The sequence below is a fragment of the Vigna angularis genome, chromosome 2 (genome assembly GCF_016808095.1).
Source record: "Vigna angularis cultivar LongXiaoDou No.4 chromosome 2, ASM1680809v1, whole genome shotgun sequence".
Taxonomy (NCBI): Eukaryota; Viridiplantae; Streptophyta; class Magnoliopsida; order Fabales; family Fabaceae; genus Vigna; species Vigna angularis.
The window spans coordinates 4,884,871-4,912,505 of NC_068971.1; the positions used below are offsets into that span (position 1 = coordinate 4,884,871).

The following is a 27,635-nucleotide window of genomic DNA, read 5'->3' on the forward strand; positions in this document are numbered from 1 at the left end:
AAGTTTCGCGCTTGGGCGCGACTGAGGAGGGCGCCCGGGCGCGACCTCTGCTGACCTGGAACCCTAGATCTATTTAAAGCATTCTGTAACTGAGGGTGGTATCTTCTTGGCGGCTGAAGCTTGGAACACCATTTTCGGACCTAAGGGAGCTGGTTTTGGGCAGTGGAAACTCTCCATCCTTCCTCCTTGGATCCCCATTCTTCCATTTTTCTCCATTGTAAGCTCAAGTTCTCCATGACTATGGAGAACTAATTTCAATTTTGTTGGGGAATGATGTAGTTACGAAACTTTCATGTAAATGCACTTGAGTTTTAATGAATTTAAGCTTCTTTCATTTGATTGTGAGTGTTTAATTTCCTTCTCTTAAAGCTTGTTGTGACTTGATCAACCATAGCATGATTCTAAGATTTGCTAGATATTGGAAAATATTGTGTGGATCTTGAACTGGAATTAACACCTATAGGAGATTGTATCTAGGAATGGAGCTTGATCCTTTAGTTGTCATAAACCTCTAATTGTAATGCAGATGAACTTTCTAGGTTACCAAGGAATTGGGACTGCAAAAGTGAGTCTAGGCTTTTTCTACCAAGGAATTGGGTCTAAGTATAATAGGAAGGTTGACAAACGCAATCAATTGATGAAGTAGTAATGTGCATTTGCATGATAGCGTAGTAATTACAATCATTCTCCAACATCTCATCCATATTGTTTCATTATCCATTAACCATTTTCAATCTTTTAGCCTCTAAGACGTTCATTTTATCACATATTTATGAATGTAAATTTTATTACACTTGAATCATACCAAAATGATGTTATTCTTAGTCTAAGTTAGTTAACTTATTATACGGTTTTAAAGTATTACACGAGTCTCTTGGGAAACGATATCTGGTCTTACCGGTTTATTACTTTGAACGATTTGGTACACTTGCCAAAGAGTTAACAATTGCCACTTCCTTTTGAATGAAATTATGGGTGCTACCCCCATCTACCAACACACGGATCGGGTTTTGGCCAATATGACCCGTGAGACGGAGGGTTTCTGGGGCCCCGGCGCCTGACAAAGCATGTAAACTAATTTGAGCCGGTAAGTCTAATAAATCCATGGGTTGTATAGGCTGTTCATCCATTCGCAGTTCAGGAGTCAAACTTGTTGGATCTGAGGCCAACCCGCTCGCGGACTCATCTTCTTCAGCGATAAGAAGAAGGAATCGAGCTGGGCACCGATGAGAGCGTGAGTATTTCTGATCACAATTAAAGCAAAGCCCCTTCTCACGGCGCTCCGCCATCTCTATTTCCGATAACTGACGATAACGGGTTTTTGGAGATGGAGAAGGCAAAATGGGAGGAAGAGGTTTCGGTGGTGGTTGCTGTATAGGAGTTGGAATAGTGCGCGTAGGGGATGAAGATGGCCAGGATGAGAGTGGTTTAACACGTTGAACCCTAGAAAAATCCCATAATTTTTCTTCCTGCAACCGAGCCAAACCCACTGCTAGCGACAACGTCTGTGGTTGTTGAGCCACCACCTCACGGCGGATTTCCGATTTGAGGCCGGAGAGGAAACAACTCAATAAGAAGGGCGGTGACAACCCAGTCACGCGATTTGCCGTGGCCTCAAACTCATTAAGGTAAGCAGAAACAGAGGATGTCTGAGAAAGTTTAAAGAGCTTACCCCTTGGATCTTCAAATGCGGTGGGAGCAAATCTGGCCTCGAGAGCTTGCAGCAAATGAGTCCAGGAAAGAATTTGGCCGTTACGGTACATCCATTGAAACCATGCCAAAGCCGCCCCATCAAGATAGAAGGATGCAACAGTGATACGTTCCTCGTCAGGTGTATTATGATAGTCAAAAAATTGGGTGATTTTAAAAATCCAGCCAACAGGATCAGTACCGTCAAAACGAGGTACATCCAGTTTCAAGAAATGACGTTGGGAAGGTGTATGGTCAATGGAATGGAATGGTGGAGGGGTTGGAGTAGATTCCAAGTGAGAAAGGCGATTGTGCATATCAGTCATTTGGGTGGAAACGATTGACATCTGTGAAAGCATTTCATCAAGCTTATCAGAAAGGGTTTTAAGGCGTGTGTTGTCGGCCATGGGAGAGAACGCAATGAAAGCACCAAATGTTATATGTTGAGACAGAAAAACCTGAATTCGAGGTCAGGAGCCTCCTAAGAAGTTTATGAGAAGAGAATGAAATATATTTTTCTTCCCTTTTTCAAGCACAGTACAGCATTAAAATAGTTACTCCAAAGATTCCTCTAGGACAGGTGGCACACAGGCCAAATAACAACAAAAACTCTAACTAACTTCTTCTAGAACATTTAGCACCAACAGAACAATTAAAATAGAATATATTAGTGATGAATGAAATCAGACCACCCAGCTGGTCTTTTCACCACTCTTTTGGGTCTAGCACCCTCATCCAAAGGACCTTGCATAACAGGTTCCATCACAAAGGTGCTAGAATTCTCATTCAATTTAACAAAAATATACAGGTAAAAAAATGGATCAACCCTTCTACTGTATAACCCAAAATAGAAACCAAGGATGTGGGTCAACAAAGAAACGTCAGGATACAAAATGAATGTATTTGAGAAGAGATTGTTGCAGCAGTGATTGAGGAAAAGATAACAGAAAATCAATTAAGATGGTTTAGAGTTTGGATATGTGAAGAAGGCCTCAAGGCATCCATGAGAGATGTTAGTTATATGATTTCTAATCCTATGAATAGGAGAGGGAGGCCAAGACTGGAGAAAGTGGTCAAAGAGGGACTTTGCATAAATAACATTGCAGAAACTTTGGTCTTTAATTGAGCCAAATGGTGTGTGTAATCTATATAGCTGATGGCCTTACCTAGTGGGATAGGTTTTGTTGTAGTAGAAATTGGAAAGCATTTGTTATACAATATGTTGCTAGTATTACTCACAATCCCAAAAGTTTGACCTCTTAGACAAAAGCACGTGAATGGTTTTCATCTCTAATAACTCTACAAGAAAAAAGGGCCCTTGGATGAGGGGGTATCTAAGAAATAAAACAATTCTCAGCCATCATCGGTCTTTGACGTTGAACAAATTTTCAAGTTTTCATCACTACTGTAATGCCTATAACATACAACAAGAACACAAATCAATGTAAACACTTCAAACCTTGGCTTCTTCCATTTCAATACTGGCATTGTCAAGCCCATCCAACATGGAGGAGTCCTTACTAACAAGTGAAACCTAACATTACAATTATTTAAGTCAAATATATATCCAACACAAAAAATAGATCATAAAATAACTTTACAGAAATTTAGAAAACAAACAAACCAGGATTGGTGTTAGCTGCCCTTCAAGGTCAAGAAGACCTTTGGCAAAAGCAGCTGCAGACATCTGTTAACACGGACCAATATAAAATGGTTCATAAACAATGCATTTTTGACAGATAATGACAGTTAGTAACATAATCAAACGAAAATAGTTATATAAGAAGGGGAGTACTAGCTTCCAGAACCAATCAGGAAGTTAAGGCCTCCTTTTAGTTGCAAGAAGTAAGTGAGGCAGCCCATACCTGTACACGACCCTCATCAGAGCTGTATATCTTAAGATCATGACGGTATGTGCTATGGAGGCGAAGCAGCCCTGTACCTTCTCCTGCAACATTTAAGAATTTAATTTGCTTGTGTGTACAATCCCTTGTCATGTCTATATTACAAGAAGAGTGAAAGATCATATTTGAAATATATCGTTCTGACTAAAACATAAGTAACACTCTCATGTTTTAAGCATGACAGTATGATGTATACACACATTCACAAACTGTACATGTATGATTCTTCCTATTTTTCCCCAAATTGGTCAAAAACAGAAATCATTTTAAATGACTAGGAAAATCTGTTTCATAATGCAAAGAAACAATTCAAACAGATTTTGAACTCAGTAAGATGGACTAAAATCATCTTAAAAACCTTTCTAAAACATTTAAATACATTCTGTATTTCTTAAGATGTAAGTCCGTTTCACAATATATTCTGTTACATTTTTCTTATGTATATCCCAGCACATCTAAACATCAAATTGAACTTTTTCGTTAAATGTGAACTATGTAAGAAGACAAAGAATTGTTTTATTGATAACAATCACACTAATTACATTCTCATTATCCTTGTGTAATAATCAAAACCTTTAAAACAAGAAAATAGAAATATGCAAAAATGAACAGGAAGATTCTAAAGATATTTTTTTTTCTTGATTACTATGAAAATATTGAGAATATCTTTATCCTAATAATTTACTATTTACAACAGTTGAAGAGAAATTCAAATAAAACAATTGATAGCAGTATATCAGTCAAAAGAAAAGAAACTTTGATATATTCCATACAATTTAAATACAAACTCTAGTCAACCATTTATAGGGAACACAGCTAAGCCTAAAAAGCAATATAGGGAAACAATAAAAATATAAACAAATTTTGAGACTAATTTTTTTCATATCCTAAAATGTCTACCATATGATACAAAAATATGATACAAAAATATGATACGGCAATACACTCTAAAAATAACAAGGTACTATACATATAAGATACATATTTAAAAATTCATATAACATATCAAATGCATAACTACAATTGTGCAAATCCAAAGTAAAAACCCATTTCAGAGACATTGTTGAAATAAAAGAAGTATTAATCAATGTCATCATAAACTACTTATAGGAATAACATTATCAATCTCATTAATGTTTTAAAATAATTCATAAAGATAACAATTGCCCTCTCTGGTTTATGAAGAGACACAATTATATGTTTCTATATTGCACATGTCTGCATTAAAAGTGTGGACACTTCAGCCAACATATTGATGCCTCAAAAGGTTAAGATACTTCCAATACATATTCATGGAGTGTCGAAGAGTATTGGTATTAAGCATGTATCAGATATTGATACGTGAAGCAAATTAAAGGATTGGTGCTTCATACTACCCCTCAAGTTTGTGAATACATATCGTCATTCCCAAATTACAAGTTCCTGAGATACTGTTTCCGGAAGCTCCTTGGTGACTATAAGATCAAAGAATGCTTTTAATACGTGGGTACTACATATTGTGATGAAGCCAAAACAATACAACCCATCAGTATCAAATCTATAAAAAGCAAGTGTGCACCGACCCATAGGTATTTTTATATCTCTTTCAGCACACAATTAGGCAACCATCATTCCTACTTGAAAGAACACTTTCAAATAGTATACACATATATCAAAATAGAAAATCAGTCATACTACTTCTGCAGTTAATTCCAGAAAAAAAAAATCAGCCCTAGCATGTCTCAGTGCCTTTTAGTTAAAACTTCAGAATGCAATGCTGACAAAAAAATTAGTTGAGGTACCTGGATACATATTATTCCGGAAATATCTCCCTAGTTCTTCAGCCTACAAAGAAAAAAACAAAATTAGCACAGCTGGAAAGAAGATCACAAATACAAATCTCACCTAAGTCTCGACAACAGAAATACAATCAAACTCAAACTGAGCAGAAACATTCTCTGATGTGTTTATAAATCTGAACCTGCTTTCTGCCAGCATGTGTAAGAACACCCCCATATTTAAGAACCATCAGAGCTTCAACAGGTCGTTCCTCTTCTCCTTCACCACTGCTTTTCGCCACTTTGATCCACTTTAGTGGCTTTAGTTGAACCTTTCTATATATGCCAGAGAAATGCCCACCCTGACATTGAATAAAACAAAACAAAAGTACACTGCATCTCAAGACTTGTTTATTAAAATTATGAAAATAAAACATCAAAGATGTTGTTATTCAAGCTTCAAGAGTCATGTGTGTAAGGATATTGTCTTCCTCTTTTGCAAGAAACATGGGTAGCACGCCACAAGTAATAGACAAGTTTCTCTAAGTGTAACACAGTACCTGTGCTCTTTTATCTCGATAAAAACACAGAAAAAACACCAAAAGCCTTTCCCACAAGAACGGATAGCTATGATAAAAAACTGTCATTATGTTCTATAAGAAAATTACCATTCCTTTATAATGGTTTCTCTTTTTCCTTGGTCTTTCTTAATCTCTATCAGTTTATCATTTATCGCTCATCTGATCAACCATTCCTATTGGCTTTTTGGTCGGTCTTCTTCTCACATGATGATAGGATATAATAGGAGAAAACAGATTAAGAAGTAATTGTTAGTTAGGTTGTTAGAGTGAGGTTTCCTTTATATAGTTGGGGAGTCCTGGTATGTGAAGGACTCTTGGATAATTTTGTAGATTGAGCTTTAGCTCTTTGTGAAGGGGAAACCCTTGGAGGAGAGAGTGTTCTTCTATTTTTGTGTTCTTTTTAGTCTATACAATAAAGAATATTACTCTTCTTTCTTTTTTCAATTATGGGTTCCTAACACATGATCAAATCATCAAGACAGCAATGTCACCAATCAAATATTTGCATATATCCAGATCTAGCAGGAAGCTGTGTCTTCAGTTTTCCTTTCTTTTCTTGTATATATAATCATGGACTTAGCACAGCAAGGAAAATTGGATTTTATACCACATACTAATTCATGAGTTAGTAGCACACAATCAATGTGATAGTATAAGTAGTGATAGGCTATTTTCTGTATCAGTGTTATGTTACTGTTGTATGATAAGCTGACTGAGCATTGAGTCAGCACCATGCAATAGTTAGTAGCCATCTGTCATTCTTTTAGGACAGCAAGAGTCTGTCATTGTATAACATGATCTTAACTAAATAACTAGCAGCTTAGGCAATCAGATTGCATTGCATATATTCATGACCACAAACCGCAATAATACAATTCAATTTTGTAGATTACAAAATCTCTCTTTAATGAATTCTTTACAGTGGAATACAGACTTCAGCTATGCAAGAAAATGCTCCTTTCTTTTTCATATAGGCTTTTAAGAGATTTTGTTAAACCACACTAGTCCTTACACTGAATAGTTTTAGCTTTTTGGAAAGTTTATTCATGACATGCTGTAAGAGTCTGTTTGACAAAGAGGTCGTGACTTTGATAAACTTTTCCCTCATTTTTCTAAATAAAAGCTAGGTAAGCATATGCATCATACTACCTAGGGCGCATAAGAATAAGGCTTTGAGAGTTTTTCTTTTGTTACCCAAAAAAATAGAAGAAAATTTTCCACAAACTCTGCATTAGGGGTTAAAATCTAATTATAGCAACAATTCATGTTATCCTTTTCTTGTCATGCATTCTTTCCTTTTATAAAAGGTAGGTATGCAAAAGCATCATTACATATAGCGTAGAACCCCCAATTAGGTTGGTACCCTATGCTATATCAAACATTTGCAAAATACAAAAATGATAGGAAAGAAACAGAGAAAAGGATTACAAAATAGTGGGGAGACTAACCAAAACCCACTGAAGGATTACAAATAGACTAACCCGAACTCAATCTCAAAAGCTACCTCAAGAGGGAAGGAATGGTTGGCCAAGACGTATGAGTATGCCAACCATATTCCCTAACTGATACCAGATATCTTAACAATAATGTCTCTTCACACTCTCTCATGCTATAGTCCTTCGGAGCCAAAGCATCAATAATATTTACAAGAATGGGAGCAACAATAGCGAGACTTCTAACTACTCCCATGAAAGAAGATCGGATACCATACCACCATGTCAAGAACCAACTTTGCCAAAAGCTTAAGTTGTTAGGTAAAAACTCATGAATGGTTACATATGTAATATACCTAAATACTACAATAAAACAAAACAATGTTTAATTGTTTATTCCTAAGAGTTAAAGATATTGTTTCCTAGTCTTTCTCCTAAGAAAATTGGCACACCCGAATGTCTTAAGGTGAAGAAGATTGTTTCAAGTAGTAAAGTTATATCTGAAGGTTAATATAGCATTGAAACTTGAAAGTTCAGTCAATAACTTCATAAATCAAACCCAACCAAAGAGATACAAGCCAACAACTCCAGAGTCCATAGAAATGTAAATTTCAAATTTCAATAACCATCATGTTGTTAATACTCTACAAACTTATCATCATGTCAAAGTTAAGAAAATTAAATACCTCCTCCAGGACAGCTTTAACTTGACGGAGCTTTTCAGCATGCTCGACTTCAGCCTCACTATCACTTTCTCGATCTGGTCTACATAGTATATAAAGCTATAATTAATTTAAAACCTTGCTTAACACAAATAGCAAATATACACTGATTTGGAAACCCATGAAATTACCTGCCAACAACAATGGTAAAATGTGCAAATAGTAAACATTGGAACATAGAAAATTACAAATTTATTCTAGTTCAATCAAAAGAAATTCGGAGAATAAAACACTTTTCCACACCAACCACACTTCCAAAATTTGATTAAACTTACATATCAAATTATTAAAATTAAGTAGCATGTGATGCAAATCAGCTACAAATATTGAAGTGTGTGCATAGTGTAATACCTGGTACGAGGAACTAGCATGCGTGTGGCATCTAACAGATCTTGAAGTTGAACAGCACTTTTAAGTTTTGTCTGCAAACAAAGGACCATCAATCAAGAAAATGAGCAAAACAAAATCCAGTGACTGAAATAAAAGTTAGTAAATATTGCATTGGCACCAGAAATTCATATCACCTCAGCTCTAGGTCGACCTCCATTGTATTTCAACATTAGGTTCAGCAGTTTTTCCTCAGTAACTTTTAGCTTCACCTTCTGTTTGGGAGTTCTATCACCACTGCAAAACAAAGTAGTAAGTAGCAAAGAACAAGATGATTAACCAATTTAAGTTACAGAAAGGGGAAAAAACATACTGACGAATAACAGCAATCACACATCTTAGTTCTTCAGATTGGCCAAAAGTGCCAATAATACCACTACCCTGACGAGTGAGTCCCTCAGAAGGTTGGACTGGTTCATTTACTTTCCATGGTAAAGTTGGTGGAATTGCCGAAGAAAGATGAGGTGCTTTTGCATCTAGGAACATCTTCCGCAGCACACAAGCAGTATCATCATAATACCTTCAGAAGTTGCAAATGAGATATGGTGAAAATTTCAACAATAAAATAAATGTCAAGGGAAACAAGAAATGCAACATGAAATTTAAAATATGAAGAAATATTTCTTAAACAATTAGTAAAATTTGTCATAGATGAGTAAATTTTCTTGTTTATATATTCTGCAGTAAAAAAGATTCCTTCAAATTTCTAATCACTATTAATTCATTAACACAAACAAGATTAGTAAAAGTGCATTTTGGGTACAGGTGAAGAGGTACTAATTGCAAAAACATGTTATGGGATGGGATCAGGTGATATAATTAAAAAATTCAGCATATGCAGAACGCAAATTTGTAATCATCAAAGAAAGTCACAAGTTACCATTTATCAGAATATCTTTCAATTTGTAAACAGCAGGGATTAGTTTTTGTCATGTAAGCTTGTGTTACAAATAGAAGACAAAATAGACAACTCATAAATATCATAAAAAACAGTGGTAGATAAAATTTTCTGATTGCAGTCACTTGAAGACTGAACAAATACGATGTACTAAGAACCATCTACCAAAGCCAAAATAATAAAATCACAAAATATTACTTGTGTGAGTTTTTAACAAAGCTCCATCCGTTCACGTCACAAACATAGGAGCGTCCCTCACATCTCAAGAGATCAAACCCACAAACCTGCAAGCAACAAGAGTGAACTATAGTAGGAGAATAAGAGGAGCAGACTCTAAATTATTTATTTTCCCCAGCAAGACAAACCATTTTTAAAACCTCATCATCAATAAGTGTCATGCATATGAAGCTGAACGCATCAAATGTGTAAACTTCAACTAGCAGCCCCTTATCAAGGCAATCAAGACAGGGAATTCAAATGCCTTGAGCCAATAGTTCCAAAATACCATTTTCCTTGCTCTACATATGCCTTAATACTAGGATGCCTTAATACTAGAAAACAAAATAGAAAAAGCTAGTTTCTAGTAGAATAAATTTACCATATAAATTACTACTCAGGCATAGCATTTGCAGTAAATACAAAATACTAATTACAAAACCCCTAAGCTGCTAGCTGCTAAGTGTCCATAGGATAGACAAGTAATAACTATTTGAACATTCTTATTATTATAACCCTTTTAACATCAAAGAAAGCAAGTTACAGCCCAAGGCTTTTCGGTTTTTACAACTATAATTAGGAACTAAACGTCTGTTTTCCCTTATAACCAGAAAGATACTCTAAAGGTACTAAAGGTAAGAAACACACTAAGGAGACAGTTCCTCAGCCAACAAAAGCCACCTTGCCTCAGCACCTTGGTACCCCTGCTATTACACAACCCCTTATCAAAATAGTATTAGCCACATAATCCCAAGACATAAAGTTAAATGAAGTACAAAAATAAACAATTATTTTCTCTTAGGGGTAAAGGTATTTCAAATTAAATAAAGATAAAAAAAATCATTTACAAGATATTTAATGATAGAACTTGTTAAGGTGGTTAGTTGTCCAAAAACGGATTTACATACTCCTTAAGTTACCAGTCAAAATTCTATAATAAGGAAAATAAACTACAAAAAGAAAGACTAAGCCATAATGCATCTCAAGCACATGTATACAGGGGACAAAAGAAACGGAAATGCAACTATTGGCAGGATTCAATAGCAATTCTAACTATGAAAACCCAAACTTCAAAATTTGGATAGATGCAACAACTCTAGAATTACTAATCAGTTCAGTTTAATGCAAATTAATCCATCTATGCAAACTAAGAGCCAGATAGCCGGTTTTAACAGATTTTCAGATAACAGTCACTCAAAATAAGCCATAGCAAAAAAAAAACGAATCATCTTCAAATGACTTGCAGTTTTGTGGTTGCCACATTCTTAAACATACCGCTTGCCTGAAAGCAATGCAAACTTCTCTTGCCATTTCCTTCTCAGCAGGAGTCAGTAGGACAGGATACCTAACCTGCCAAATGAAATTGCAGATATTTTTCAATAAGAAAAATCCAATTATTGTTGCACACCAACCAGCTAACCCATCCTGCTTTTGAATGTTAAAAATTTGTTTCTTCTCAAATCCATCCAAAATCTACAACTACAAGCATTGAATGTTCATGCAATTAAAAAAGGATTAACTAAAACCAACAAAAGCAAACAATTTAAGCAAACAAAAAGAGACTCTTAGCTACTGTTTAGGAAAACTCTGATGTAAGGTAGTGGTGCAATGAACAATAATATGCAAGGGCAGGCATTAGCAGAAAAGACCTGTGACAGAACACCCTACAAACAATACTCCAATCTACCAACTCTACAACACGATTTATACAAGTGACTACTTAAAATATCCACAAGCATTAAGCAAATTAAAAATCATATTATCTCAACTATTAAACTTAATTTAGATTTAGAGGCAAATTGTGTTATTTAATATTATAATTTCGCTCAGTTATATAAGTAGTTTTTCCATATTCTACATTAGTGACTGAGGAATATTATTTAGGCAGTGCTGGAGGTAAAAAAAACGGTGGTGCAGCAGAAGTGTAATAAAAATGGTTGTCTAAGGGTAGGGACACAAGTGATGTGAATAGTAAATGAACCCTTTTCCATTAAGTTCCGAGAATGAAAGAAGACGCATAGGTTACATGAATATTTTAGCCAAAACATGGGATTGTTATTGCATTCCTAGGAATATAATAAACTACTTGCAAGTTTCCAAAGGTTGATTTCAAATATGAAAATGATTAGATATTTTCTAGGAATAATAAAATATACCGTGAACAAACCCCCAAAGTCTCTTCCACTTTTAGTTTAAAAAAATTAAAAATATAACAAATTTCATTCAAATTTTATGAGGAGTTCCTAGAGTTCGTAGTAGAATAGAATCTATAATTTAGTTACTTTGTACGTTTGACAACAGCAGCTTTTGACATGAAAATAACATTGGTTATAGAATATATAATTTAGTTACTTGATACTTATTTGTTATAGAAGTTTACTTTACAATGCACACACACACAAATTCACAGAAGCAATTATGAAAAGGACACTAACTGATGTTATCAAAGTTTTGTCTCAAAAAAAATGAAATTTTCTGTTGACCGACAATAAAGAATACTCTATTACAATAAGAATACCTGAAAGGATTCCTTTTTAAGTAACAAAATAGACACTAAATATTAGAAAAACAATGCATAATTGATGTAAAATACAAGAATAAATGGAACAAGAGTAGACTGTAAGAACCGAAACTGATATATGGGAGAAGGGCCTATAATTTTTGACAGGCTTCTTACTTCCTTCCCATCAGGATTTCTCATCACAACACCGTCAACAACGGGAGACTTCCTTGCCTCAGCATGAGCATATTCAGGACCAACTGTATATACCTACAATCATGTCAAAATGTTGAAAATATTTTTTGTTGTGAAAAACTATGTAGAAACATTACATATGTCATGCAGAAACAATAAAACAAACACAATCAACGTGAATTTCGCAGCCAAACCTTCACATCTGTCCCTCCAGTTGGCATGAACTCCTCATAAATATAGGACCCTTCACGCCTCACTCTTCTTACCTCTGGATGGAACTCACTAGATCTGTTGCCCACCTAAGATCATATAAAACCCAAAGCAGACTAAACTACTTGACTATATTTAATCATAAAACCAAAAGACAGAAATGATAACATCAATTATCCAGAAGTTCAATCTTGCTTTTAGGATATGGCAAACTGATTTCACAGAAGGAATACAGATGAAATGGAATGTAAGTCATTTTTTAATACAATAATAGTCTTCTAGCATTGATAGAATGAATTAATTTCAAAATGGAATTGGAACTGATCTAATGATATCTATAATAAATAATAATAATAATAATAATAATAATAATAATAATGGTACAACAACAACCTCATATGCCACTTAAATATATATTATTGACTATCGAGCATCATTCTAGTTTATTTCTATTTTACAACCTGTTTATAAAAAAAGCCACTGAAAAAATAACAAATATTTTATTAGTGATGGATGCAGTGTTAATCATCATTTGCTCTGGATGTACAATATACAAATTAAACTCCACTCAAGTTGCCCATGTAAATACTTTAGCACTAGCATAGCATCCACCACTGCTTAAGTGGTTAAGGCAAGTTAAATTTAACAAGAATAATAACTACAGTTTTTTTAAACTACTCAGGGTATAATGGGGAAAAGAAAAATTAAATCACATTTCATGGATGGAGCGTGGAATCCATGTCAGTTTGGGACATTCATCGGTTTTATTTTTGGGTGAAAGAAAGACAAAGAACATGATCAAATAAGTGCTCTCTTTTAAGACTTACTATGTGCTCTAAAATGTTAACTGCAATACAATACACCTGCCTCATTTGGGTGAGTGATATGTCTACTTAAAGCTTACCTTCCTAAATAACTCCTTCATTCCTCCACCAGCGGAACTGGGATAGTATATCATTATACTATGGTTATCACCTTCACAAAAATAAAATAAAATAGAATAAGGGTTATACCACATCCATGAAAATATATGTCTAGTTAGTTATTTATCAAGTAAACAAGAAAATAAATACAGAGATACTCATGAGAACTTAAATCTTCGTTACTTTTTAAAAAAAAAACAAAAAAGAAACATTAGTAATTATGCAACCAATACAGCATTCTGCATATAATCAAATAACAATAACATAAGAGCATCTATGAGCGCTTAATTTCTATCACTTAATTATATGGCACAAAAGTACGTTAGATAACTTAACTCTGCAATAAACACAAACTGCAGAAGTTTCTCAGTAGATAAGTACCAGTATAGTATTTAGAGCTATACCACAGCATGTAATGCAATGGCTTTCCAAATAATCATATATCCTTCTCATGCTAAAGCAACCCAATGCAATGTCCATAAATCAGTTTTATACCTGGCAGACTATTGATCACACAACACATTGCTTTCAACCATGACAAGAACGATATGTGGAATTGCAAAACAGTGTCAGTCTTAAATACAAGAAATAGTCTCACCATCAATAGGTTTCTCCACAAATGGCTTCCAGAAACGCATACCATGAACCTCAACAAAATCTTCTTCCTCAATGAAGTAATCCAACTGTTGGTATGGCACTTCTCTATTTACAAGGGCATATCTTGGAACAGGAATTTCAAACTTTTCAAGACGCTTGAACACCAAAATTGAACATTATTAAAACCATTACATGTGAGAGGAAATAACAAAAAGTATTTGGCTGTAATAGACCAAACATTAGCACACCAACCGCAGAGAACAATACAATAATTTTTGTCCAAATTCTATAAGTCCAAAGCATATGGGTCTGTGGCCTCCCCCCACATGCACAAAAAAAAAGAAACACACTTCAAACTAATTGCAACTAGAATGTCTTGGCTAGGTAAAACTTTTCACTAAAAGTAACACAGATTTGCGATCAACAGGAGCTAGTCATTCCCCAAAATATGTCAAAGGTAGGTTTGACCAACATTGGTGACCGATTTCCTAAATGCACATTCCACAAGTCCATTTTACCTTGTGACTTCAAATGTTGCAAGGATAGGATTCCTATGTTTGGATTGGTGGAAAAGGATGGAATGGAGGGAAATAAAATATAATGGCATTATGTTCCATCGTTTAGATCATTGAAATGTGGGTGGAATATGATGGAGACTAGTAGAATCCATTTCACTTTAGTTTCTCATTTCTCCCCACCCCCAATTTGAGAGGAATGTTATAAAATGGGAATTTTATTCTATCATAACATAAACAATGGAATTGAGTTTTTTTCTGTTATGATATTATCCATTCAATTCCATTTTATCCCATCCCTTTTGCAATCCAAACATAGCAAGTCAAAAAGGCTCAAATAAAATTTAACAAACAACCCAATATTATGTTTGTATCTCTAACATCTGGTTCCTTGCATCCTTTTAAAAAGAATCGTTACACAAAATAAATGAACAGAAGAGTACATGTCCTAGTACATTTAAGCTTAATATGAGAACCAGATACCACAGCAATCAGCTTGCAGCCAGATAATATATTACAAAGTCAATAAGGATTCAACAAAATGAAATTTTCTTCTTAAATGGAAATCAGAAATTAGCTTAATGTAAAGAAAGTGAAATGACATGAAATATGAAAACAAAGCAATTAGAATTTGACCAAAAGAAAGAAAAAGACCCAACATTCTTTTACCTCGTATACTTTTCTTCGATCATGAAGAAGGTGTTGCGGCTCCAGTTCATTTACTAGAAAGGGTCTAGATCACAATGCACATGTTTTAGATCAATAAGCATTCTCATCCAATAACTTAAAGTAAAGAAAACTATAACAAAATAACTAAAAAACAGAACACAATTAAAACAAACACACAAGGTGAAGAACTTATTCTTATGCAAGTACATATTTAAGTGAACATCACCATTGTCCTGGGGAAGGGGGAATATAGAACAATGTTATTGAGTGATTTCCAAATTGTACCAATGCCACACATTTTGCTTTATTTATGCCAGAATATATTAACTTATGTGAAGAGGTTAACTTGTTATAATAGATTAACTCATCCTCTGTATTACCTATGTAAAACCTAGATGTAAATCATCATATCTTTCTTTCACTTTTTCTACTGATGTAAGAATCCATTTAAATGAATGAATCAGCTAACAATTTTTAAAAGCTCTTAGACATTTTTTTCATATTTTCCAATCCCAAGTTAGTATCAAAGTGGGTAGATTGATCCCATATGTTCATAATTGTGTGGTGTGTTCACCACTGACCATCACCACTGATAGCAATGCACCACCGTCTTTAAGTTGTTGGATTTGACTCATGAAACAAACTCCTTGTTGTTATCTGCCACTGCCAATCAACATAGTTTTCACTATTAAAGCATTGAATCTAGACCTCTCCTTGGGACAAAGAACCCAACCAATCCCAAAACCTAAATCCTCCTTGTGTGACACCACATGCAACATTAGTAGACAACAAACCTAGGCATGTGCTCCCACATGCCACCGTCCAGCTACCAGAATGACTTGATGCCACCTCTGTGTTGTCAGCCTCTACTATTCCTGCTCTAACCAGTTTTCTTCATCTCGCACTAGTTCATGCACAACCCTTGTGATAACCTTGTGGGGTCCTCGTTTTTTACCATTGTCTTCCTTTTTCCTTATTTGAAATAGCGACTTCTGAACATGTCCACTTTTTTTCTAGTTCTCCCATAATTACTTTAGAGAAACTGGTGACAAAAATTACTTGTCTTGCTTTGCATTAATTGGGCATTGGTTTCTTGGCCAAGGTTTCCATAATCACTAGGAAGAAGACACTAAATAAGGTTGAACACTGGAAGATAGATCTTTCAGTTGTGTCCTATTATGGCAATTTGTGCAACCCAATATATTGAGAACTCGTAGGGCATTTAAAACTTATAACTCCTTTTGAAAGGCTAGGAGTATTTTTCAAAATGATATTTAGCACCTTTATGGTTCTACTCATAAACTAACATCTCTGAAATAAATAGATCAAGACATGGCCGCCTTCATTGTCAAAGACCAATAAGATGATGAGAAATTGAAATTTGAGGTTGATTCCTTGGAAGTGATTAAGAGGTTGGAAAGTTATACATAGTTATGATTCTTCGTGCCATGCACCAGATTTTGATCAGGTATGGGACCAAATTGTGATTGGTGAAGAAATCTCATCAATATATGGCTCACAACACGACTACTTCAAACTCTCACTCTCATCGCCAAAATTCTACATGATTATGTTGAATCATATGTCATGGTGTCTACTAGCAAAAGGGGTGGTTACCGAAATAGAGGACAAAGTGGTCGCAATTCTCTTACTGGAACATACTCAAGAAAATTGTTTCTCTTTACATGGCTTTCCTAATAAGATTTTCAATGTCTCCAAGTCTGAAAATGTTGATTGTAAGTTTTCTTATGAAGAATATCCTGCACGTAAACTTACACACTATCTAGAGAGTTTTCAGATGAAGAATATCAAGACAAGCATGTAAACATACTCAAGAAAATTATTTCTTCTTCCAGATTTCTGTCTTTTCATAATAAGATAAAAAAATCAGTTTAGAAAATCAATGTTTCTAGAAGTGGTGACGTGAAAGAACACTTTTCTTATAGTTTGTTTACCTTTTAAGTCTCCATGACATTCTACAATCCACCTGCACTCATAAACCTCAGAAAAATGGTATAGCAAAATAAACACTTTGTTGAAACTACTCGTACCTTGTTGCTTTAGTGCTAATGTAATAGATCATCATTAGATGGATGTTATCATTACTACTTGTTTCCTCATACATAGAACATCATCCTTCTCTCTCAAAATCAAATTCCATATAGTGTCTTATTTCCAACGAACCTTTATTTCATATCTCCCTGTGTTTGGGTTTGTGTGTTTTGTTCATAATACATTTCCCAAGTTGGATAAACTCTTTACAAGAAATATCAAGTGTGTTTTCTTAAGATATTCTCATCTCTAAAAAGGATATCATTGTTATTCTCCAAAATTATAAAGTACTACATGTATGTCAATATCACCATTTTTAGGAGGCCTTACATATTTCCTTCTTCACTTCACAATGTTAGTTTTGTACAACAAGTCTTGCATGTTCCATTTTTTGAATCATTGTCATTGTCATTCCTGATTTATGACATTCGAAATCATACAAATTCTCAATGTCTCTCTCCTCCATCAAGTCCACCTGAGTTTTCATCACTAATAACTTATAAACCCAAAAATGCAAGAGATTTCTTTGATGTTTACTTAGTCAATCATCTTCATCCATTCCTTCACCATCATAAACCCATACTAACCCTCCCAATAATGAAGATCATGTTTGACCCATAGCTCTTGGAGCAAGTCAATATTGGTTGTCTCCTTTTTTTCTCCTTTATCTCATGAGTGTATTATTCCTAAAATTGTACAAGAAGAACTTGGGATGACAACAATCCGTGAGTTAATGAAATGGATAGTCCAATGGATCCAAATTAGAAGTTAATGGCATAGTAGAGAGAATCGTTCTCCCACCTAGGAATATATAGAAGTCTTATTGGGAAACTTATTTATCTTACTATTAATAAATCTAAATTGTCTTTTGCAAGTGAAATGATTAGTCAATTTCTGCAAGCTCCTCATCTTGATAAGAGTGTTGTCATTAGCATCCTAGATACCTTAAAAATGAGGTTGCAGGAAAAGCATTGCTCTACAAAAGGGAAATACTCATATAGTTGGGTATTGCGATGATGATGATTGGGCCGAATCCCATAAGGTTTGGTGTTCCACATTCCGATATTATGTTTTAATTAGAGGCAACATTATTTACTTGGAAAAGCAAGAAATAAATGTGATTGCTTGATCTAGTGCCAAAGCTAAAAGTAGGGCAATGGCATCACCTACTTGTGGATGGTGTGGATAAAACAATTCTTTCAAGAGCTTAAATTTATTTTGTGAGACACAATAAATAAGCATGTACTATGACAACCAGGCAGCTCCAACTAACATACAATATTTACATACAAAATTATAACTAAGTTCATACTCTAATAACTTAGAGCAAGGAAACGAGAACTGTACATAATTTCAATCAACATTATAGGCCTATGTACACACAAAAACAAAATCCAGAACAAAAAAACAAAAAAAAAAAGACAAAATCAACTATAACGAATGAGAATTAGATTAACGAGCTACTCCACACAAAATCCCTAGTCTTAAAATGCGCATTGCTCACTCCAAAAGATTATGCATTAATATTAAAACACTCTAAAAGATTATGCATTGATATTAAAACTGAAGTTACAAGATATATATCCATAACTTTATGCCATTCTCCACTCCACTCCCCCTACTGTCTTGGTCCTAATTTTTATTCCTTTACTTTCCACCCTTGCCACAAAGACAAGCTTGTTACAGCCTAAATCTCCATTATGTCGTTTACATTATGCCCACCATCTTCAGTCCTTAGTCCACCTATTAGGCTACTATCGTCCCTGTTCCTCCTATCATACACTTCATAAATTGCAAGACATATAAAATTCACACTTCTCATACCAAACCACACAAGAGAGGGGGGTAAATGGAAAGGAACAATGGGCCAGATATAAAATGCAGCAAAAAGGGTTAAGCACGCTAAACAAAAGTATAGGACTTTACTTTATGCAAAACCAAAGCATGAATAAATTTATCTCATAACAAATGTGCATCCAATGAGGAACAACTGAAAAACAGGGACATTCTCTGCAACTAGCAGAAAATAGCATAAACTGTGCACTGTTATAATTTATAAAATAGTAGCCTCCTTATTCTTGCCAAAACCGTGAAAACTTATCATCAGCATGGTTTGTTGTACCAAACTCCCTTTAAAACTCATATCAAATTTGTTAGATTGATTTGCTTTAGAATGTGAATGTCAAGAAGCTAGCATATAATTATTCTCATATTACATCAGCTTTTCCCATCCTAGGTGTAATTGACCTAGACTCCAATAATATTTCCAGAACATCTTATAATAGCACCATCCAATATTTGATAATAATAGACTACTGCGGTTTTGATTATATATATAATTTATGTGACATACAGGTCAAATATAGTCAGTAAATAAACAGGCTTACTTTCTTAAAGCAGAATATGCTTCAGCTTTTTCGAGAGGATATCCAGAGGAATGAAAAGCAATCAAACAATCGCACACTGGCCAGCTGAAATAATAGCAAAATATATAAATTTAGTATGCCAACAAACACTTAGAATGTGAACACCAAGAAATATTTGAGCTATAACTTAAAAGTCTCATATGCAAATATTATTTATGGAACATACTAGAAAATAATAGGCAAAAAACAGTTTGATTCCTTGTTTGGATGTATTGACGTAGCAAAACAATGCGGGTGAGGGAATAAAGTGTTCTCTAGGAACAAAAATGTTAAAAGCACACTCTCTAACATACTTTTTTGGACAGATTCTCTCTCATTGGTTGAAATTTATTAGAAATGACAAAAAGAGGTGTGGGACTCACCTTTACTTAATGATCATTTCTCCAGATTTTGTAGTTTTCAATATATTTCATGCAGTGAAAGAGAGTGTATCCAAAAGAGTATGTCAAAGAATATGCTCGTGTTGTCAAATATACATATGCAAATCTCTCTACTTCGATAAGGTAAATATCCAGAACAAAGAAAGTATTCTCAACATCATTATGATTTCCTTATTTCCCGTGCAACCAGACATACAGTTAAAGACTCTTTCCAATCAGCTAAAAAGGCTACTACCGATGGCAAATTAAAAAACCAGAAAAAAAAATCCTTAAATATGGAATTTGAACTTCTGCTAACGTGACATTTAGATAATTCTTTTTCTTAAAGCAACTAAAACTCCATGCCAATGTGCAAGTAAAATGTCCTCAAACTATTAACTAATTCTCGTCTACTGATAGAGTTTCAGAACGGTATATCATATCTTTTTGATCCACTGGTCAATGAAAAGAACTAAAAACAAAAGTTGTTGTAAAACAGTATGTAGGTACTCAATCAAACAGATACTAGCTTTTAAAAAATGGGCAATAAATAGACCAATATACAGTTCTTCAAAACGTAGAATCAAACAAGTGCCAACTAATATGCACTATACCTCTCAATTGGTTCCTCAAGAATGACCTTGTCCCCAAAATATACGACCTGAATATATTACAACGTAAAGGTGAGAGTGGACCATCTCTGCTACTATACAACAAAAATTTAATAGACAAATATGAAAAATTTAATAGTTGTGTTTTTCATAGGTAGATAGAGCAATTTATATAATATTATTTTTCTCTCTTTTAACTCTTTCCATCATATCAATTACATCTCTCATGCTTCTCTCTCCTTTTTTTTTTCTCTCCCTCTTTCTCGTAAAAATAACATCTCTAAAAATCAATGAGAAATGGAAAAAAAAAATAGCATCAACTACATAATTTTATAATGTATTAGTATTATTAAAAAAGAAACAATACGAACAGCGCTATCATTATTTATCAGTAGATTCATGAAGAGGTAAATTCTAAAACAATCATGCGATAACCAGAACGTCGGAAAAAAATATTTAACATTCACCTACCTCAAATTCACCAAATGCTTGCAACCTCTGGAGAATCTGCTCCATAGGCGCAGAGAAAACCTGCATCCAAAACAGAGCAACTAAATCAAAACATTCACGAAAACTCGTTGCCAGTCTCCCTCCTTTCACTGAGAAGACAAAACCAGCTCGCAAACAGAGGATCCACTTTCAAAATAATAATAAAAAACAAATTAGAGAAAGAACCTCGTAGCCACATTTCACCTTCTTTTCCATGACGCAGACTCCAATAGTTATCTTCTTCGCCGCCAAAACTACCTCCTCGTCCATCTCCTCCGCCATCGCAAGCGAAAAAGCTCTTAGAAGACGAAACTCGAAGCGATCGACGCCTCTTCACGAACACAAGGAGAAGCGACGAGCACGGAACTTGGAAGACGAAGGTTGAAGAGGTGCGAGAAGGAAATGTAGAGCAGAAAAATATCTAGAATGCCGAAGCAGAGAAAGCAAGAGAAGAAAAATTACGGAAACTTAGGCCACCGACTTGGATTTGTTTTTATAGTGAAAATGAAGGGAAAAACAAGTCTAGGCTAGTTAGTACAGTAGCACGCAACTCACCAGTTCTCACGGGGTAAATCGGAGAAAATAAAAGATAGACGACGAGAGTAGTTAGCTGAATCCCTCTCTCAGCCACTTTAATGTTTCCTTTCGTTTTCTCAAGAAAAAAAAAACATTTTTCTACCTCTTTCATAATCATTTAATAAAATTAATAATTTATTTTTATACTAACAAAATTGTTCACCCTTCCCATAACGTTATTTTGGCCCGTATTATTTTTCCTTGTCCTACTTAAAAAAACTTGTGTTCAAGAGAAAAAATTGAAAATGTAAAATATAATATAATATAATTTTTTTTCATAAATTAAATTCCATTTTAAAGTTTGTGTAAGTTCTCTTATCTACAGTACACTAGTACATTATATGAAATTAAAAAAATAGTAGTAATTAATTTGAATGAAATGTACTGAAAGAGTAATTTAGAAATATAAATGATAGATTGGTAAAATACAAGAAAGGGTGGCACATGCGTGCGTGGATTGATGTGGAAACTGTTGGAGGGATCGTGGAATATGCATCGGATTTTAGGTGAGAGAGGAAGGGTGGGAAGAAGAGGGAGTGGGATATTGTGTATGGTATTTTTTTCAGTGGGAAGGATCCAAGTGGAACCTAACTTTTGGTTGCTGCGTAGCTGCTTTCTGTGTCGCTGTCTCAATGTGACAGCGCGATAACATTTCATGAGGTTTTCTGGAAACCTTGGAGGCCTGAAAGATGTTGAGCACTCGGATAACTATCGGACAAGTGGAATCGGAAATGTTGGTCCCCCACATGCACCCCAACCATCATTCACGCATGTCTCACTCTTCTTTCTTTTCATTTTTCTCACCTAAGATTCACTTTTAAGACTTTTTCGAATCCCTCTGCTTCCATTATTTTATTCAGGTTTTGGTAAACCATCCTTGACGCATTTTGTCAAGTGATATTTAGAAATTATAAATTAAGCAACTATGTTTGTTTCTTGCTTGACTCTTTTGTTTATAAGTTATGGATACCATTCACGAGAAAGCAAGTATTAGTAAGCCCACTATATTTTATTAACCTTTTTTTATTATATATATTTAACGCTGTTATATACAATTTAAATTGAAACGATCTGAGTTAGGTTCATTAATTTAAATGCATGCGATATATAATATTCTTTACAGAATTTTGAGCATTTAATTTAGCATGCTTCATAGATATTATATTCAATTAACCGTGGCAGATTTTTTTATTTATAAAACATGCTCTTAAAAACTGTCTCAGGTGTCGCGTTTTGACTTGTAATAGCCTTCACAATTCGTTGAGAATTTAGTCAATAGTTGATTTTTTAAAAGCACTTTTTCCCATTTGACTGCGTTTATCGTAGAAAGGATATTTTTTCCGTTGTTAGCTTTTTAATATTTGACTTCCATCCCTCTACCTTAACAAATATCAAATCCTTGAATTAACTAGTTTAATTAATAATTCTGACTTTAAAGTTGGTGTTAATTGTTTAAAAAGGTGTTACTTATGATAATTTGAGTCATAATATTTTTTACCTCATTTAAATAGTAAATATTATTTTGTTATTGGTTTTTTACGGACTCAGTTAAATATAATATTTTATTGTTAATAAAGTTGTGTAAGATGAGTTATGGAAACTTTATTGTGAACCTTATAATGTTATTCGACTCAGTTTCTCCACGTGAACAATACCTGCGCTTTTTAAAAGAGAGAAAATATATATATATTAGAAAAGAAAAACCATCAAATTAAAATAATAGTTAAATTTAAAAGAATAAGGATAAAATTTTGTAAAACAATTATTTTGATTCAAGAAATTCTTAAAGTGTCAAATTGAAAACAAAATATATACACAGGAAATCTCTTTATATAATAATATAGATATCACAGTATATAGCTCGTTAAAATTAGTTTATATTATATTATGATTGTATTTGATAGAACAGTTGATGGTATTACAAGATGTATAATTGTCTTAAGCAATATTAGAATTATTTATTTATTTATTTTAGTTTTAAATTTTGAAAATGATAAAATTCTTTGAGTTTTATACATATAATTTTTTTTATTGAAATACATCAAGGATAAAAATATAGTGTTGTAAATGCAAATGTCAAACTCAAAGTGCTATAAATGAGTGAAACAAACTTTTTAAAAATCACTATTTTAATCTAAGAATTGTATATTAATCAAATGAATTAAAAACAACGAGAATAAATAGTCTATAATAACATACGAAAATCCACACGCGAAATTATACGAGGAAACAAGGTGAAAAAAGGTGAAGCAATTTCTTTTCTAGGAAAAAACGATATTTACATTTAATGACCGCTAATAATTAAAGCAACCAAAACCAGACAGATGGATGGTGAAAAGGAACAAAGGTAGGGTCTCCTTGTCCTAAAAGTATATTGATATCATCTTATCTTATAGTGGCAATGAAATTATTGCTTTGATTGAATTATAAAAAATAGGGAAGTAAAAAGTGAAATGAAAGATGATAAAAATAAGACTGCAAATTTTAAACAATAAATTTGATAGTGAATTATGTTTATTTGTTATTAATAGTTTTCATTTATATTTATTGTTTTCATTATTTATTTTATCATAATAAATAGTAATATAACAATTAGGTAAATATTAATAAAGTATTAACAATATATATATATATATATATATATATATATATATATATATATATATATATATATATTCGTCTTATTTTCATTTCATCGTTTTCCAACTTTTCGTGAAACAAATGAGAAATATTACTCTATCGTCTTACAAAGTTACAAATCTTTATGTTTGAAACATTTTATAAATCAACTTAATTATGTACAGGAAATTATATATTTTTTTAAAATCTTTACTTTTAAGTTATATACAAATTAGTGTTAAAGTTACAAATAAGTTAATAATATTCTATTTATATTATACTTTTTATCCTAAAAGTTATTATAAAAAACTATTTATATCCTATAAAAAATACACATACTTTACAATAATTAGTTTATAAGAAAAAAAAAACAATATTATTTAATATTAAATGCTTATGCTGATTATGCCCATATATTTTGTTAAGGAATGAAATATTTTTAAATCTTCAAATAAAAATATTTATGTTAAAGTTTCGTGGATGAAAAAATATTGAAAAGGAGGACTCTGCTAAAAATAATAAGTTGGATTTACTACTAAATTCATTATTGATAAAATTAGTATATACTCTTATCAATTCTTAATATGATTAAAAAACTCTAGTTTGGTAAATTATATATATATATATATATATATATATATATATATACCCACACACACACATTAAAACATACTAAAAGGGACTAATTCTACTTTTTATGGAGATTAATAACTAATAAAATGAATAAATACTTCAAATCAAGAAGAAACACAACTCAATGTAAGAAGAGTTGGGCGAATAATGTGGATTACATCGGTTTTTAAATTAGTTCAGCAATATTTTTAAGAACGACGTGAAGTTATTATGGTTTGACTCTTTCCAATCATATTAAATAAAAGTAATATATTAATTATAAAAGTTATGTAATAAATAACATTTTGAATAATACGATATCTTAATATTATTTAAATTTAATTAGTTAATCTTTATATTTAATTTTATAATTTACTTTGATTTTTATATATTTTTTTAGTTAATCGTATTAGAATAATTTCTTTCGTTAAATTGGCACTTTTAAAACATCGCGTATTAAGAATATCACGAATAAAACAGACGAGTTTCAAAATAGAATATAAGTAACACTTTTTAAATGATATTAACGTTAATTTAATAAAATAAAATAAATTAATTTTGTTTAAAATATATTAAAACTTAATTAAATTAAAATAAAATATAAAAATTAAAATGAATTATATGTTTAAATATAAAAAACATATCATAAAATAAATTTATTATTTATTATAAAGGATATTACTTTGATTATACTTCTTATATTCTACAATTAACTGTACACAATATTAAGATTAATATATTATGTTATTGATTTAACTCGTATTTTATTGATTTGGTTTTCTATTGTTGATTTCACCCCTTCCATTTATCCAAACCACAAAATCCTCTCTCTCATCTAAACCACCCATTCATCATCCCAGAAAAAAATAATGCAGGCCACCCAATGAAATCCATGAAAGAAAAACAAATAAAACTCCACGCACTACAACCAACTCGTGAACTTTGATAATGCTTGAACCAACTAGTGAGGTGGCATATATATCCTTCGTCTTAAATAATTCAAAATTTCCCATATTAACAAGTTTTTTTTTCATAAATAGATTATGACTGTATGTCCACTATGTATAGTTTAGTAGAAACGTATGTATGTCACATTCTGTACATTTTTTACACAATTAAACAAAGTGTTACATACATTCACTTTTCTTTTCTTAAACACGCATTTAAAAGAAATTACAAAAATAAAATTTTCAAACTTTATTTACTAAATTAAACTTCTGTATTATATAACCTCTACATAAAAAACACACAAGACTATATTAAGTTTGTTAGAAAACTTTTTGTAATGTATTATTTAATTAAGAATACATAATATTTAGAGAGAGAAAGAAAAGATAACTTTTATAAAAGATATATAAAAATTAATTTATTTTTAAATAATATTTTTTTTAAAACTATCCAATTAAATTCACCTGTATTTACTTATTAAAATAGACACATTTATTATTCATAGTCATAATTTGGTTTATCACTTACCTAACCTTACCAAAACCCTATAGTGTTTCTTGCAATATGACGATTACAACTTCTATATAATGAACCCTTTTAAAGAAATAAGATGAATTGTGGCTCATGATTCTTAAGATCAAGAGGTCGGAACTTAAAAAGAGACATGTAGAGTGAGTAGAGTGACTATAAGTATGATTTATCATTCTTATTTTCACGATCAAATTTAGTAGATCGTGAAAAAAATTTATTCATTAAACTTATAATCCTAACTTCTCTTAGTCATTAAAAAAATCCCAAAATTAATTTGTTAACATCGTCCATAGGTCTATTAGACCATTTATCATTGTGTCAGCTATAAATAATGTATGAACTTGTTTATATTTTTGTTACGCAAAATACAAAACTCTGTCCATATAGGTCTATTAGACTATTTATCATTGTGTCAGCTATAAATAATATACCAACTTTCTTATATTTTAGTTATACAAAATTTTTATGCATTACATAATATCATTAAAATTCAGATTATTGATGGTCCACCATATCATCTAATGAAGTTGAACATATTAGACCATATATATAAACAATGTAATGGTTTTTTTTATAAAACGTTTAATGTCTACCAATGTTTTAAAATCTGATTTTAATCAATAATTTTAATTTTAGTTAAAGTTCAATTAATCTCACTTGAACAATAGTTAAAATGATGAGTTTAAACTTAACTATTTAAAAAAAAATTAGGTGTTTCTAAATATAATTGAACATTTTCTCTTTAATTACCAACATAATTGTGACAAAAGGTGGTGACTTTATTGTATTATGTAAAGATTGTTTAAAAAAATTAGGAGGAAAGTTAGAGATTTAAATTATGCATTGTTCACTTTTCAAAAGTTTTCTCCTAAACAATAAAAAGGTTTAGTTTGATAAATAAAGGAAAAAGAACTATTTTTTGTATATACATATATATAATCATCAACTAAATAAAAACATGAAATCTTCCATAATTTGTTCATGATATAAAATCTAAAACTTAAATCATAAAAATAAAAAATATTTTGTTGTATTAAACATAAATATTTCAATCACTAACTAAATAATATTAATTATGTTGGGAGTTATAAAATCTTTCATCAAAATAAAAGTTGAAAAACAACAATTATATCATACACTGTATGAATTATAACAATAAAAAAGCACTTAGTATAAGTATTATCTTATTCCAATAAAAATTAAATTTGACAATATA

At 32.3% G+C, this 27,635-nt stretch overlaps 1 protein-coding gene across 2 annotated transcripts in view; it reads right to left on the minus strand.

The window, feature by feature from the left end:
- LOC108328996 (inositol hexakisphosphate and diphosphoinositol-pentakisphosphate kinase VIP2) overlaps positions 1-21,823 on the minus strand; it is a 46,079-nt gene extending 24,256 nt beyond the window's left edge. The window contains exons 1-21 of one of the 2 annotated variants that reach the window (XM_052872273.1): positions 21,689-21,823; positions 21,338-21,554; positions 21,116-21,175; positions 20,648-20,694; positions 19,636-19,719; positions 15,197-15,260; positions 14,014-14,167; positions 13,397-13,467; positions 12,477-12,581; positions 12,265-12,357; positions 10,863-10,937; positions 9,570-9,655; positions 8,787-8,993; positions 8,611-8,710; positions 8,438-8,508; positions 8,051-8,129; positions 5,554-5,712; positions 5,375-5,417; positions 3,555-3,637; positions 3,314-3,376; positions 3,149-3,223 (exon numbers count right to left, since the gene is read on the minus strand). In XM_052872273.1, coding sequence (XP_052728233.1) covers positions 3,149-3,223; positions 3,314-3,376; positions 3,555-3,637; positions 5,375-5,417; positions 5,554-5,712; positions 8,051-8,129; positions 8,438-8,508; positions 8,611-8,710; positions 8,787-8,993; positions 9,570-9,655; positions 10,863-10,937; positions 12,265-12,357; positions 12,477-12,581; positions 13,397-13,467; positions 14,014-14,167; positions 15,197-15,260; positions 19,636-19,719; positions 20,648-20,694; positions 21,116-21,175; positions 21,338-21,415 — 1,797 coding nt within the window. In that variant the 5' untranslated portion in view covers positions 21,416-21,554; positions 21,689-21,823. Of the gene's footprint in view, positions 1-3,148; positions 3,224-3,313; positions 3,377-3,554; positions 3,638-5,374; positions 5,418-5,553; positions 5,713-8,050; positions 8,130-8,437; positions 8,509-8,610; positions 8,711-8,786; positions 8,994-9,569; positions 9,656-10,862; positions 10,938-12,264; positions 12,358-12,476; positions 12,582-13,396; positions 13,468-14,013; positions 14,168-15,196; positions 15,261-19,635; positions 19,720-20,647; positions 20,695-21,115; positions 21,176-21,319; positions 21,555-21,688 lie in introns of both variants that reach the window. The other variant, XM_052872272.1, reaches the window with a different exon arrangement.
- Between the last annotated feature and the right edge of the window lie 5,812 nt (positions 21,824-27,635).